Source organism: Squalius cephalus, assembly GCF_949319135.1.
Source record: "Squalius cephalus genome assembly, chromosome: 1".
Taxonomy (NCBI): domain Eukaryota; kingdom Metazoa; phylum Chordata; class Actinopteri; order Cypriniformes; family Leuciscidae; genus Squalius; species Squalius cephalus.
In genome coordinates, this window is record NC_137122.1 from 22293111 (window position 1) to 22309303 (window position 16193).

The window sequence follows — 16193 nt, forward strand, 5'->3', positions numbered from 1 at the left end:
GGAACCACTGGCATTATTGGAGATTGACTGAGTTGTTGTTAGGGACATGCTGGCACCCAGCAACCCAAATCTGCGACCTGGAAGGTCACGACGTGGCTTACTTCAGGGTCTGAGTGTCAGCCGCATAATCGATGGAGATATGCTTCAGTCTATCTGTATATGTGTGGAAAATTACTATGTTTATCTATTTCTTAGCCAATCAGAATCATTCAGCCTGAAGCAAGGACGTAGCTTAGACCTTGGAAAATGGTATAACTGCTGTGATCTGTGTAAATGAAAGCGGGGCGGCCTACAAACTCCTGTGTGAATCTTGAAGCTGACTTCTGCTGATGAAACTGCAAACTATCTTCAATAAAACTTTTCTTCAATTTATTATAATTCTGACTCCGAGTCTTCTTTCAAACATCTGGTCCTTGAGTCCTAAACTGTTACCCCCTAACAGAAGAGTCAACATTTGAGAGTTAGCGCAGACTTAAGACTCAGTCATGCGTTTCCACATTAAACAATGCTAAATTAAGTTGGTTTAAAACACATACCAAAACTTCAGCACCCTTTATTACCAATTAGCCAAGAACAAAAATGGGCAAAATGCACATTTACAAAGCTAAATTGATTGTAATATATTAAAAGGCCCCTAAATTAATGTCACCTCATATTGACCTTTTACTAAACAAGCAAGTAGACATTTTGTTTTGACAATAACACTTCAAGCAAACACAAACACAGTGAAATTCATATCAATCTTTATTTGTACTTAGAAATTTTGCGCAACAAATCTTTTCTTTTTTTTTTTGTTGTCCTTTTTCCTTAAATGATTTACACCAGGGCAGATTTAAAAGTCGATCTGAATCTCTCATGCCATTATTCCTGCGGGAGCGGCTGAAACGGACCTCTTACATAAAGTGCTTCTGTCAACGATCCTTTTCTTTTTTTGTTTTTGCAATAGAAAAAATGAAAAGACGGTGGAGGACAAAAAATTTCCATGGCTCACAAGTAGAGTGAAGAGGAAGGGGAATTCCTTTTTTAAAAAAGAAAACAGACAGAAAGAGCGAAGATAGTTCAGTTTCAGGCCGTTTCAGCCCAGGATCAGGCTGGATTTTCCCCCGGGTGGGTTCCTCCGGCCGGACGGGTTGGCAGCAGACGGGGCGGCAGCAGACGGGGCAGAAGGCTGGCTGGACTCCTCTTTCTGCTCCGGCACCACCTCGTCTGGAGAACAAACACAGATGGACAACGGTTAGGACTCGAGTGGAGCTCTACTACTCCCTCTGCTGTTCGTGACAGGGCTTCACAACTCACCACATGCTGGCTTACACTCAAACTATAATATTTGCCTGACAAGTCATGTCGCTTGGTAAATTATGAAGATGCAACATGGACGTGTTTGTGTGACCTTCCCTCGTCATCAAAAACGATTAATAAAACTACACAAAAGAAAATATGCATATGACATTAGAATGTTTCATGCTGCCAATAATTCATAAACCATGTTCCCCATAATCTGCATTTAAAGCAAGTGTCCTATTCAGTTTAATAACTTTGCATATCAATGGGTTTAGCCATTTCTTGTTAACTTTTTCCCCGCCAGAGTTTTTGAAAAACGTTGCCAGCCAGCGGAAGAAATTTATCATGTTCACAAGTTTCATGGCATATCTGAACATGCACTACATCAAAAGAAAAAATCAGAGCCTCTGTTTTAAAACAAAAAACAGTTTTATTCTAGCAAAATGCAGTCTTTTATCAACACTTGAATGTGGGTAAGTTTCATTAAAAAAGGCAACATTTGAGCAAAAAGCAGAGAAAATTGTGTTTTCCTCAAAGACAAAGTCTTCTCTATGTTTTGATCCAAAAATCCAGTCCTATAGCTCGTCCTTGGGTCGACATTTCATTCAGTAACATTAAGCATATTTGATTTATATGCCGTTTAATGTTGATGATCGCATTATTTTACATATACATTTGCTTACATGCGAGATAGCTAATTTCTGCTTCTTCTCATGTGTTTTGATCAGGAGATTCTGAACTCTTTCAGAAGAAGTGTAATAGCGCCCCCTTCCATATAACAGTGAAAATGCAGAAAGCAGGAAAAATCTGTCAAAGGCGGGAAAGGAGTTAAAGAGATTGTGACATAACTCAATATCTTTTGACATATAAAATGTCTTTGTACTATTAAAAAAATCCTGCAAGTTTAATAGCTTAAACCATCCTCATAAGCAGAACATGTATAGGACCAAGCTCCAAAAATGACTCGTTTTGATATAGTGGGATCTGTGACATCACCAGGGCAAACACACGTGCATATGACTGCCTCCAGACCAATAGTTATACATCACACCATAGTGTTTAGTCGCTAAATGGAATTATAAGGTTCTATCTGACACTTGTGCAACATTTTGTCAGTCATTTACATATTCTTATTCTGTGACAACTTACATTTTAGGACTTTTTATTTTTTTAGAAAACAAAAAGGGTCTATCTACAAAGTAGTATGAAATGCAAACACTTTAAAGCTCAATATCTCAAAACTGCTCAGAATGCAGAGAGAACCTTATAATAATCCCAAGGTGGAGATTTGCCTACACTGCATGTGAGCGTCGCGTCAAAAGCAAATATAAATCCATTATAACCACTGACGCTGTCTACACTGATACAGTTTACAGATGTGCATTCAGTTTCTGACACTTGAGTCTGTCGACAATAGGACCAATGGAAGAGTGAAAGAACCAGTTTAAACAGTTGTTTGTGTCTCTGTAGAGACTTCAAGAAGGATCCCAGCATCGGAAACAAGTGGATGATTCATTTTAATGGCACCCCGGATCAGGTCGGAGGACTATATGTTTGTTCGGAGCATTTTGTTTTGTAAACGAGGCACAGTGTAATGGAGAGTTCCAAAGAAACTTTTGTTGAAAGATGAAGCAGTGACTGGATTGGATCTTACAGCGGCTGAATCACAAACCACAAGTAAATGATTTCATAAAGATCTGTCCATACATGACAGTTTTAACTGGATAATGTTTTCAAAACACTTACTCGTTCAATAGCGAGTGGGCGTTAGTACTGTTTCCTATGCATTGACATTAACCAATTATAACAGTGGCCGTTTACTGACAAGCCTTAAAGGAGCCACACCTTAAAAACTGATCATTTCAGACAGAGGCTCAGAATGAAGGTTGAAAATAGTTTTTTCACATATATATTTGCGTGTGTGAGCGTGCAAAAAAACTTTAAAAGGAACACTAAAATTAACAATTAAAAAAATCCATGTCATGCATTTCAATGTTTGATTTTGAGTAAGCATTTAGTCTTTTGACACCTCAGAACTAAAATGGTTTATCGTATATGTAAAGACTGGGTCCAGAAGCAAAGCCAGTTGAGAAGCACTGCTCCAGAAAGACTGTATTTGTATTTTTTATTGATATCTATCTATGGATGTCAAAACAAAACTGGATCAGTACCATCAATGACTGGATCAACATTCACAAACTCACTCAGCACATCAGGGCCGAGTCTGTAATGGTTTAAAGGTCGGTATATTTGCATTTTATGGTGATGGAAACGTAACAGCTTGTCATTCAGACAGATCGAACATTTCCAGGAAGTTTATCTAAGTGTTTAAGTGTTCAGTAAAGTGTGACTCGGAAAAATATCTCACAAAATGATTCGTACCATCAGAGGGAAAGCATCCACCAGTAAGCCCTGAAATATACTCTACACAACTTTATGACTGCAAATGCATTTATAAATCTATATATTGTGTCCAGAAATGTGTCAGCTCAATTCATAATGCAACAAGTACAAACTGCAATATATAGTGGACATTTGCATAAACTGACCTGAAAGAAAACTGACTGTAGAAACACAACAGGCTGAAGAGAATCTTGCAGGTTAAAGTTTAGTTTTTATACAGCATTATCAAATGAAAACGACTCTTAACACTAATGTTTGTATTCTGATAAAGCATTTGCTCAGAGAAGCTGAAGTCAGATAGTATGCAAACGTGTTAACTGGTAAAAAGCCAAACCCAGCAGACATGAAGACCCCAGAAGAGGATAATATTTACACGATCAGCATTGACTAACGGCTGAACATGAAGACTAGAGCAGGACTGGTAAACAAACACTCGTTATATGAACCCAGATCAACCACTAACATGCCATGAATACTGATTCCCTTACTATCACAGGACACACAGACATTAGAGGCACAAAGCCTGTGTTTGTAGTGAGAGCTACAGTATATGCCATTAAACGGCATGAAAAAGTTACTAGTTTTAGACTACAAATATCTACTGAATTGATAATATTCATTGTAGTTAAAAAAAAAAAAGTGCAAACAATGATTTTACCCATTAAAAATTTTTTTTTTTATAATTTGTAAACTATAAACCAACATTAGTCACTAGAGTGAGTGTCATACAAAATCTTAGACCTTGCTATTACTGCTAGCATTTTTCATCTATTTCCTAGTTTTAAAAACTTTTAAAATGTAATATTAAAATGTTCAAAGTTTATAAATGTAGTAATTTATATTATATAATTATTATTAATAAATATTCAAAGTTTATAAATGTAATAACTTATTTTATCATTAAATGTATTAACTTTTTGAATTTAATATTATATTTGTTTAGTTTATTAATATTTTATATAACAATTTTTATTTTTAATATTATTTACATAATTTTACTATATACCGGTAATAATAATAAAATATTATTTTTTTTTTTTTTTTTTTTTTTATTATGAGTATTAGTAGTAGTAGAATAAATGTAAAATAAGATTACAAATACAAATTATTATTATTATTATTATTATTATTATAAAACATTAAACAAAAAATATTAAATTCAAAAAGTTAATACATTTAATACTAATGCAAGTTATTACATTTACAAACTTTGAACATTTAATACAAATAATTTTACACAAATTTAAAATCTATCTGTAAAACATTTAAAAGAGGGGAAAAAAAACAAATAAATGAAAGCTTAAAACTGTATTTAGATGTCCTCTAAATTAATGTAAAATAAAAGCTAATTTTTAGTTTGACCTCCTGAGTTTGTTGATCAACATCAAGGTTAAGCACTTCTTTTCACTGACCATTGCTTAAAAAAAATAAGAAAATTACTCGTGCCAACACATGATGAAAGCACATCAAATCAGCATGCGACCTTGAAACCGTGATTGTCTTGAACTCTAGACGTTTTGGGTTTCTACTGTAACTCCCTCATTCTGTCCCGCGAGAGCGACCGTCATCTGAGATCCAGAACCAGTGTTACTCAGCTGTCCTTAATGAGAAGACCAGACTGAAGCGGAGGCCAGCAGACGTGGAGTCATGGAACGTGTGCGTGTGTGTGTGTGTGTGTCTGTGTGTGTGTACGCCGTTAACGGAGGAGAGGAACATTCCAGAACTAATGCAGACCTCAGCAAACCGTTTATTAGCAGCATTCCTCAACAAATGTGAGTCACGCTTCACCGGAGAGACACACACACGCAGAGAGAGACAGAGACACGAGAGAGAGAGAGAGAGAGAAGAGAGAGAGAGAGAGAGAGAGAGAGAGAGAGAGAGAGAGAGAGAGAGAGAGAGAGAGAGAGAGAGAGAGAGAGAGAGAGAGAGAGAGAGAGAGAGAGAGAGAGAGAGAGAGAGAGAGAGAGAGAGATGAAAACACTGAGATTCACAAATGATTCTCACCGTTGTTGTCTTGCTCGTATTCATTTTGATCCTGCCAAAACAAGAGCAGATTTGAGATCAGATGCCTCTATTAAACAAACCTGGACAGTATTTGTCAAGATTCAGTATTAAATACAGTCTCTCCTGTCCTGACAACATGAAATGCCATTTATAACATTTTAATGTGACATTTCTGAGTGAAACTGAATATACAGTAGGAAAATAAAGGGCAGGACTTGATTTTATAGATCAGGAAGTATTAATTCTATTATTTCTGTCTGCATTTATTACATCAACTGAAAAACATTTCAGAGGCAGATTAAGTTACAATGAGTTTTGATGAAAGATCATGTTAATAAAAGTGTGCAATAATTAATTATGTGCTATAAGAGCAGAGACACTCAAGACAGAAAATAGAAAGTTTGTTAAAAAAAAAAAACAAGATAAAATGAGTAATAAATTCCTCCTGTGAAGGACAAATGAATGAAGTCCATCCACATAAAGAGCTGCGGTTTTACTGACCCAGAGAACAGCTGTGTGTGTGTGTCTGTGTGTCTGTGTGTCTGTGTGTGTGTGTGTGTGTGTGTGTGTGTGTGTGTGTGTGTGTGTGTGTGTGCCCTGCGGCTGTTAATTTGTACCCCACCCAGCTAACCGTGTTATTTTAGACACACATACAGTCAGTTTACAGCACTACTGTGACACCAAATACAGTTATGATCATAATTTAAACCCCTCTGAACGAAGTCACAGTCGACTGCACAGAAACACAAATGCTCATTTGATAGACCTTTTACAAAAAAGGAGAATAAAAAAAATATTTTAATGAACTCCTGTTTGTCTTAAAAGTCTCAACTAGTACAATAATAATATTTTTTTTAAATTAAGCAAAATCATTATTATGAAACATTGGAGAAAACAAATTTCATCAAAAGAAATAAATGAAAATAAATGAAAATAAATCTTTATTATAAACGTGTATTTTCTGTTTGTCTCGATTGTCTTTAGCCTTATAGCACTTGATTTCTTATTCATTTATTTTAATGAAATTGATAAAGCATTTATATTTTTGATTATGCATTTTCTGCCCGTCACAAATGTATCTGGCATTATAGTACTCGATTGCTTTATTTGATTTTTTATTGTGATGAAATGTTGCAAAAAGTATTTCTTAAAAATAATTTCATTTATAGCAGGTTCAATTTTATTAATTTTGCTTATTTTCATTCGTTCATCTTCAAAATAAATACATTTACAATAAATATTTATTTTTATTATCGTTTTTTTTAGATAAAGGGTTGCAGAATATGTATGTATTTTCTGTCTGTCGTGAACATGTCTGGCCTTACCGTACATGATTAATCATTGCACACTTAAGACAAATCTAAATAAATTCTTTAAATAAATCAAAATTCTAAATAAATTATTATTTTTAGAATTATTATTAGTTTTTTTTTGGGGGGGGGGGGGGGGGCACTAGCACTTGCACTCACCAGACTGTTGGCGGGAGTGCCGTTATCATAAACGATGGCGGGCTGGCACCGTCTCAGAGGAGCCGAGGGTTCACCGCACAGGACGCCCGTCGCTTCTCCACCTGTGAACACACACACACACACAGTTCATCAATAACACGACAGGACCTTTGGCTGAGCATCCAAACAAACTCTACCGCCCAACATCTCAAACTATAACAATATCAGGTGCAGCATTTCTCAGTCAATCTTCCTATTCACTCATCTCAGATTAAACGTTTTCCATATCGCTTGTCCAATGCAATCCATGATAAATGATCATGAACTTGATTTAGACAATTCTGGTAGAGTATTGGGTCAGCGCTTGATGTTGATAGTAATATCAGGGTCATAAAACAAAGCGTTTTAAATGGCATCACAATGACATGATGATACCGTGTTTTCTTGAATCCGCTGCTGACATAAACAAGACACACATTTGCATCTGGTTTGTTTAATGTGTGTGTGAAAAAAGCATCCAGTGACGTGAGTGAGCTGCTATTAACAGACATGCTTATTACCAGAGATGACATCAGGGTTATTATCATCGTCAACTAAAACCATTAATAATAATAATTAAAAAAACAAACATTTTCATTACTTTAAAAAAATGAACATGAACTGAAATAAATAAAATGGTGCCTTAAGTTTAGAAGTACAAAAATAAACTAAAAACTGAACTTAACCTATATTGACATTTAAAATAAAACCCCCAAAAATGAATAAAAATTACAAACACAAATTACAAACACAAATTACTAAACTTTGAAATGAAAAAAATCTAAATCCATATAAGTTTTACATGAGTAAAATCTGTAGTAGAAATATCCATCCACACACACACATCCCATCCCTCAAGGCTTTCATGAGTGTTTTGAGTGTGACGTGACCCAGAGGTCAAAGTGCTAAACACATCTAGGAGAATCACAGTTTGCTTCTCATGTGTTGAAATGCAAACAAAGAGCATTTTGTTTGACTGTCTATTAGAGTCTAACAACTGCAGCATCCTATTGTCTGTCAATGGAGTGATTATGAACTTTAAACGAGCTCAATAGTGACACACACACAGGAAGTGTTTCTGTCAATGGAGAAAGTTAAAGAGTTTCTGAGACAGCAACCAAACCAGCTCTGAAATAAATCACAATCTCACACATTTTGATTAAAGTAAAAAATAATTTAAATATAAAATAAGAAAGTTGTAAGAAAACTTTCACTCAGTCAACTACTCAACCCATGGAGCACTGTGAATAATGTAACCAAATAAACAATACAAAATAAAACTGCTAATTTAGTTACAATATTCACAAAAATGTATAAATACACAAGTAGTTTGAGGCTGTAGGGAAACGGACTCGATTACATCATTCACAGCGTTTCATGGGAGTGTCCGGTCACTGCTGAGCCATTTTGCAGTGATTCCTGTTTCCATGGTAACAGCCATCCTGTAGGATTATGGGAAGTGAAGTTTTCAACAGGAGTACTACTGAGACAAGCCTTCAAGGTTAGCAGAAAAAAAGAAAAGAAAAACAGACAAAGACTAGTGCTACACACAGCACTGGCAGGGAGACGAGGCCATGTTTGAATGGATGTCAATGGAGAAGGGAAGAACTGCTTTTTTAATGAATCGACAGACTCTCTCCTAATCTTCAACATTATGGATCCACCCAAATCTAATTTTTAGAGTTTACATTAAAAAAATAAAACATAATGCTGTTTAACGACAAATCAGACAATTTTGCATTATTTGTGATCTGAGTGACAGTTCATGCTCAGTCTATCTGTAAAGTTTTATACATTATTATAAAAAAAAAAAAAAACGCCATACACTTTAGGCAAAACCATTGTTCAGTTTTGAGATTTTGGTACATTTTCACTTCCATAACCACTACTTTCAGACTAGTGGACAGAAAACATCCAGAAGACACATTTAAGTGTTTATTTTATTGCACTTTATCTATTTGCGCCTGTAGATTTCAATTACAATACACATCTTTAAAGTTTTTTTCTCCACTTCAGCATCACTTATACACACCAAACTTTACAGTTTTATTCTCATCTATATTCTGAAGGTTTTTACTGAGGGGTTTGTTCATATATCATTCACACTGATTTATAGAACATGTCATTCCTAAAAACATGGTTAGTTTTTCTGGCTGTTGACAGTATTTTCTGATTTATGAAGTGATAAAAAAAGATATCAGAAATCCCTTCTGTAAAAACCTTTAACTATAATGTGTCAACTAAATCAAACAAGAACTTTGAATTTGGCTTCATCTAATGTTCAGATAAATCTTCTGGAATCAAATAGGAAAATGAGTGCATATCTAAATGTATATCTAATCATGTAACACAAAACAAATGCCTTAAAGGGATATTTCACCGCTGGAAAGATGAATGTGCATTTAAATTGGGTCATTTATGTAGTAGAAATGTGAAATTATTTTAGAAGTTGGTGCCTTATAGACTGAGAAAAGCCAGAACATCATGTCGATGAAAGACAACAACTCCCAGAATGCACTTGCTTCGCTGCCCTACGAGGCCACTCCCAAGCCCCGCCTACCGGTTACAGAGGGCAGTGTCGGAAGAAATGATACAACTAGGCTACTAGTCGACTCGAAACTGAAAAGATGGCGTTTCATAGTGAGCTCCCCCTATGGGCGGGTTGAAGACATGCGGGACGAGCTCCTCCTACTGGCTGTAGTCTCTCGCCTCTGGACAAAGAAGCCTCTGATGACGCTAAATGACGATTTTTGCGTCATCTGAGGTTTTTTTTTTCCAGACACACAATACAGAAATCTCACGTCTCAGGGGGACATGAGGGAGGGAAGCACAGTTATTCGAAAATACTACCGGGTTTCTACTGATACAAAGCTTAATGCTAATCGATGAAGTCTCCCTTTAATGTACTGAGATTAATCGACTGGTAAGGTACTATGCTGATATCAATTACTTAAAGGTTGACCCCATTCACCTGTGGTGTCTTGCCTTAATGGACAAAAATGTGAATGTGATTTTTACTTCTGGAACCGCCCGTTACAATCCATTAGCTGAAACAAAAAAACAAATAAAAATCGAAACCATTTCCAAAACACAATGGACAATCACAACGACGTCCTGTCCGGCACCTCTGGCCAACACAACACACTTCCTGTCCGGCAGGAGAGAAGCTCATTCAATCAGAGCAAGACTATGAGAGAAAATCCACACATCCGACATGGACCGCGTGATATACGGCGCACATAAAAAGGCCAAGAGTTTCCCAAAAAATTACCGGGAAACAAAGCCATTTAGAAAGTCAAGTTTCAAGACCATAAAGGGTTTGTTCAACCAAAAATGAAAATTCAGTCACCAATTACTCACTCATGTCGTTCCAAACACAAGACTTTGGTCTTCAAAAAAAACTAAAGACGATATTGTTAATGAAGTCAAGCATGTTTGAGCTTCTGTTTACCATATTGTAATTCTTCCGCTTGTTCAATGACCAAAATATTGAGAATAAAAGCATTAATTAAATCTGTTCATCATATAATGCCATCCAGTCTCTTCAGAAGACTTGTATTAAACTGCTAGATTCATATGCATTAGTTTTTATGATTTATGAATTATTTAACGCCATATCAGCAGCAATGGCTTTATTCATTGCAATCAAGTATTTCAATTTAAAAAAAAAATAGTTCTGATTATAATATCACTTCAACAACTTGTTTACAATAATTTAACAATTCTGTCTTAAATCAATATACAAAAACATACTAAATATATATCAATAACAACAGTAATCATAAAAATTACATATAATCTTTCAATTTAGTAAAACGATAGAAATACTAAATTTTCCAATAAATGATAGAAATTCTAAAATTATTCCATGAGAAACCTTTTTAAAAATGTCTATCAATATATTTTCTGAATAAAAACATTGTCTAATATCATTTGAAAAAGGATATTGTATTCAAATAAGTTATGATCTCTTTATGAATGTTCTGAACTGTCAGAATAGACATTCAGTGGAAAGACTCGGATTTTCATTAAAAACATCTTCATTTTTGTTCCTAAGATGAACAAAAGTCGTGTGGGTTTAGAACAGAATTCACATTTTTGGGTGATCTAGCCCTTTAAGACATGAAGTTCATATGTCTTAAATCTTTAAAAGCTATTCAGAGAGGTTTTTTGGGGCACCAATAATCAGCTTATGAATATCTAAGTTGCTTGCTACAGAATTTTGAGTTTTGCTCCCCGAGTTACAGCTGTAAAATAACCAGACGCAGCAAACGCTGCAGCGGGATCCAAAACCCCACAGGAGAGAGAGCCAACAAAGGCCTTCAGAGAGAATAAACAGATATAGGAACGGCACCTGCCCGGCTGAAGCATTAGCGCTGAATCAAAAGCTCAGATTATCCCGATACGAGCGTTTATCCGTATATGAGCTTGTGCAGGGCTAATCGCACGACTGCATTCAAAACGCTCCTGCATGCAAATACACGTTCCTTTTCACAAAACAAAGATGCTGTCAAACTCCCAACATACAAACAGCCCCGAGCCGCCTCGCTGTCTACATAGGCAACTCCCTTCTAAGGCAACATCCCACATAAGTGACGGATCTGGAGCAGCATGTGAAGCACATGGGGGAAACAACTCAAGAGTTGGACATGTTGCTAAACTAATGACGGGCTACTCCAAGACATATATTGGGAAACATTCCCACTGAAATTGAAAATGAGTTTTTGAATGCAGGTTTATTTATTAATACGCACTTCTCTGTGTAAAGCAGACCGTCCTGTAATGGATGCTTAATCATGATGTCACACACTAACATTCTCTACATCGTGAGTCACTTCCTGAATCACTGGACAGTCAGGATATCAGTCCAGGAAATGACATCATGCTAACAGTATGCTGACACACTCGTGGTCATGTGAGGGAACAGGCAGTTGAGAAATGTCCATGAAAATTTGTTTCCCCAAATATTTGAATGAATCAAATCATATACAAAAAAGAAATAAAAAAATAAAAAAATAAAAAAAAAGTCCAAATAATCAGATCAAATGTTCAGGCCTGTAAAAGAGGTCAACAGAACACAACTAGACTCATGTGTGTGAGAGCCAAACTGAACTGACCTACAAATGAAACAACAGGGACACATTCATACAAACGGACTAACACACAGACTGCAAAATATAACAAAATAAAAAAAACATTGCTTTCTTTTTCCTTTGATCACAGGAATAAATAACATTTTAAAATACTGTAGATTACAATAGAATATATCACAATATTACAGTTTCTACTGTATTTTTGATCTAATAAAATGCAGTCTTGGTGAGGAGGAGAGAACGTTTCCAAAACTGTACAGAAATCTTACAGACCCCAAACTTCTGGACGGTCATTTAGACGTTCGTGTAACATCAGATATACAGACATCATGAATTAAAAACATAAGGCCGGCATCAATGCCATGCTGGTTTCAGATAACGCAAGCTTTAAAAGCTAACCAAGCCCAGATCTGACCAGAAGCAGAATCTGAACCAGATGTGTGCGTGTGTGTGTGCGTGTGTGCGCGTGTGTGTGTGTGTGTGTGTGTGTGTGTGTGTGTGTGTGTGTGTGTGGTACCTGGCGGGTTGTTCCTCCGGTGGGCGTGAGGGTCGTCAGGTTCAGCAAAGATACTGGAGGCCATCTTGTTTTTGCGTGCAGGCTTCTCCTCATCGGTGCCGAAGGAGATATTAGAGGCTCCGCCAGGGGGACGCAACACCCTACGAGACATCGGTCAGAAGAACGACACGCAAGTCAACTAATCAATCTCACATACACACTCGGCCTCAGGACACTCGGAAACACACCATCAGAAGAAGCACTGGACATTATGACTTACTGTGCAAAATACGTCAATGGTGGAGAGTTCAATAGCATGATACCAGTAGAACTGACCAGTTTGTGTCGTTTAAATGTAAGAACAATAAAGCAACGCACGGAAATTCAAAGCAGGGCGTGTCAGTCGTTTATGCTTGACGAGCAATAATGCAACTTGGTGCGTTAATATTGAATTTAACGTTTTTTCAGTAGAAACAGTTTTCAGAAAACATGTTTTCATTAGTCTAACATCACATTTACATTACATTATTTAACGAATTATCAGAAGCACAAGGATATTTTTATGGCAAACTCAGAGAAATAGCCTAGAATAATCATAACAATAAAACTTCAATAGTCAATTAGGTTACATTCAAAAATAATTTAACAATTAAATTATCAATAGGTAGTAGCAATAGTAATTATATAAGCTCTTTCATTTGTTACCAAATCTAAAACCTTGCCAGACGTCTTTAAAATGACCATAAATTCATTACAAAACTGTATAAAAATATAATTTAAAGCAGGAAAGTTCAATAAAACATGCTTTATAGTCAATGAAGTCAAAAATCACATGAGCATTTAGTTCAGTGGATTATGCAAAATATTTTTGCACATGGCATATGCTTATAATAGATGATGTACATTTGATCGGTTCATCCATTTCCTGGTAATTGAACGCATGACCTTGCGGTTTGAGCTATACAAGAATTACCAGATGGTTATTAAAAATATGCACCACTTAGGGAGCATAAATGAATATTTTGTGATGTAAACTGTTACACTGATATAAAGCAACTCACACAATGGATTTTTTTAAATCATACTGCTGCCCACCCCTAAACTGGACACACACACACACACACACAGCTGACTAGTCCAGCTCATCTGCTCACAACAAGTGCAGATTCCATCGTTGGATGGTTTTCATTCAGCACATATGTCGAATCATTAAAAAGACACGAGGGCGGGTGTCAGCGCACCCCGGATGAAAAGCAGTGGCCCTGTGATTGATGTTTCTGAGGGAAGCCCTAATCAATGCTTGTGAAAACCTCCTCCTGGAGACCAGCTGACACCCGACGGCAGCTGTCAGGCTCTCGCCTCGTCCACACGCGACTTTCTGCTCCCTTTGTCAGAGGAATCGACGGTGCGGAGATTAGAAAACCATCCAGCGCCGTCTGGAGGCACTGGTTAAACAGCTAATGCCTTAACCAGACTAAAGCTTTGGGATCAGATCAGGGGACTTTAGCAGGAGAAGGAGGAGAAGGCCGCGTCGCTCGAGACCCCACCCAACCGACACAGGACACACACATGCCATTAAAAATCCTTCCTCAAGCCCAAGATACATGCTGAAAACATCCCTAAACCAGACCGACTGACCAATAAACACGCCTGCTCTCGGCTTGACCTACATTTCTGGCCGTCCTGCTGAGGGAAACCCCAGACACACAGGATTTGGAGAGGGAAAAATGGGGAAAATCACTTGGATTTTACAGGGAAATGAGCAGTCAGGGTGGCAACATGTTGCACCAAGGATGCCTAGAAACTAGACAATGCCAGAATCCTCATTTAAAAGCAACCTCGCTTCAGTGCAACAAAAGCCACTGCAACATTTTTTGACATGCAAATGCCAGAATGCATCTCCATCCCTCCCTCGCTCGCTTGAAAGTTACAGTGATATAATTTCTGCACACACAAACACACCTAAAAAAGAATAAAAATGAGTTAGTTTGGATCACACAGTCCTTTGGCCGGACGTGCAAATCTTCCACTGGTTGGAAGGCGTTCAATGCATCTGTTCCAAGCCTAGTATCAGAAACCTTTTAAGGACAATGGAGCGTGTATTTTTGGGCCAGAGCTCGAGGATACACTCAATAGTCAGATGACTGAGATTAAACAGATAGACAAAAAAGAAAAAAAGAAATAAGCAGCAGAGAAAGCATCCATTCATGAAATCATAAAGCAATGCACAATGCAAACAAAACTTTAAAGCAAATCTCCCAGTTTGTGATGCAGTGGCAGCCTGCCAACCCAATTCCTGTATAATGGGTGAAGTTTGGGCAGCAAAACACCAGACATCAGATCAAATACACGTCAAACCTGGGTATAATGTGCCTGGACTGGATCTCACATCAGAATATGGGTGGATATGGGTCTTCATGGGCAGGAGGAAGAGGATGATGATGGTGGTGGTGGCAGACAGTCTGGGTGAATTCAGATCAAATGGAAATGTGGATCAAGCTAAATCCATTAAAATCCACATATTAAGGTTGATTAGCTTCATTTGCACTCGCGTATTGGAGGATGAATCCATCCATCAGCCCACCACCACCACCACCATCATCATCATCATCATCATCATCATCACCTACAGCTCTTCTTTTGTCTGCCTGGCGAACGCAACAAACCCATTTAAATCCATTTACCTGGAGCTGTTTTTGGCACCGGGCTCCATGCCTGTGAAAGTGGTCGTCGTAGTCATGTTGAGCGGGTATTGTGCTCGCTAAACCGCGGTAGAAACCCTTCAGCTGGACTGAATTCGTGTAAGTCGTTTATCCCGCATGGACTCCGCCCGGACCAGCTGAAATCCGAGCGCAACGGAGCGGCCCTTTAGACCAGCCCACGAAACCCCGCCCACCGGGGCGACGCGCGACCTGATTGGACAGAGCTCAGCGGTCCCTGGCGTTCGATTGGAGGAGCGGCCGTCAATCAGACAACAGCCTTCCTGGATTCATGTAATGTGGTTTACTGCAGAATCACCCATAGGCTATTTACTAAAACGTGATGTGCACATATTTACATTATAAATGTATAAATTACATTAAAACTTTAAAGTTAAACCTTAATAAACGCCAATTTCTTTGAATTTTACAATAATTTTTAATATAAAAAATTAAAATGTTCATAACAATAAAACTTCAATAGTCACATTCAATAATAATTTAACATTATATTTCTTAACCTAAAATACATAGCATTTATGTAAGCTCTTCAATTTGTTACCAAATAGGGCTGCACGATAAATCGCAATTTATAAAATTGAAAATTTTTAATATAATTTTGAATCATATCTTAAATTCTTCAACCTACAATGCATTGTAATTGTGTGAAATTATATCTAATTATGTTAATAAGTCATTTAAACGTCATTTCGAATAATTGCTAAAATGA

At 37.0% G+C, this 16193-nt stretch overlaps 1 protein-coding gene across 1 annotated transcript; it reads right to left on the minus strand.

The window, feature by feature from the left end:
* Nucleotides 1-721: 721 nt before the first annotated feature.
* jpt1b (Jupiter microtubule associated homolog 1b) lies at nucleotides 722-15659 on the minus strand. Its single transcript, XM_079882348.1, has 5 exons — nucleotides 15449-15659; nucleotides 12786-12925; nucleotides 7158-7258; nucleotides 5689-5719; nucleotides 722-1206 (listed from the first exon to the last, which is right to left on the minus strand). Exons 1-5 carry the CDS (start codon nucleotides 15502-15504, stop codon nucleotides 1076-1078), a joined length of 459 nt encoding a protein of 152 aa, XP_079738474.1. The 5' UTR covers nucleotides 15505-15659; the 3' UTR covers nucleotides 722-1075.
* Between the last annotated feature and the right edge of the window lie 534 nt (nucleotides 15660-16193).

What these genes read in the sequence shown, in the direction of transcription:
- jpt1b (XM_079882348.1), bottom strand. Translation starts at nt 15,504, where the DNA reads ATGACTACGACGACCACTTTCACAGGCATGGAGCCCGGTGCCAAAAAC. An exon ending in GCACTCCCGCCAACAGTCTG is followed by an intron (nt 5,720 to 7,157) that starts GTGAGTGCAAGT and finishes TTGTTTTGGCAG; the next exon opens with GATCAAAATGAATACGAGCA. An exon ending in ATACGAGCAAGACAACAACG is followed by an intron (nt 1,207 to 5,688) that starts GTGAGAATCATT and finishes TTTGTTCTCCAG; the next exon opens with ACGAGGTGGTGCCGGAGCAG.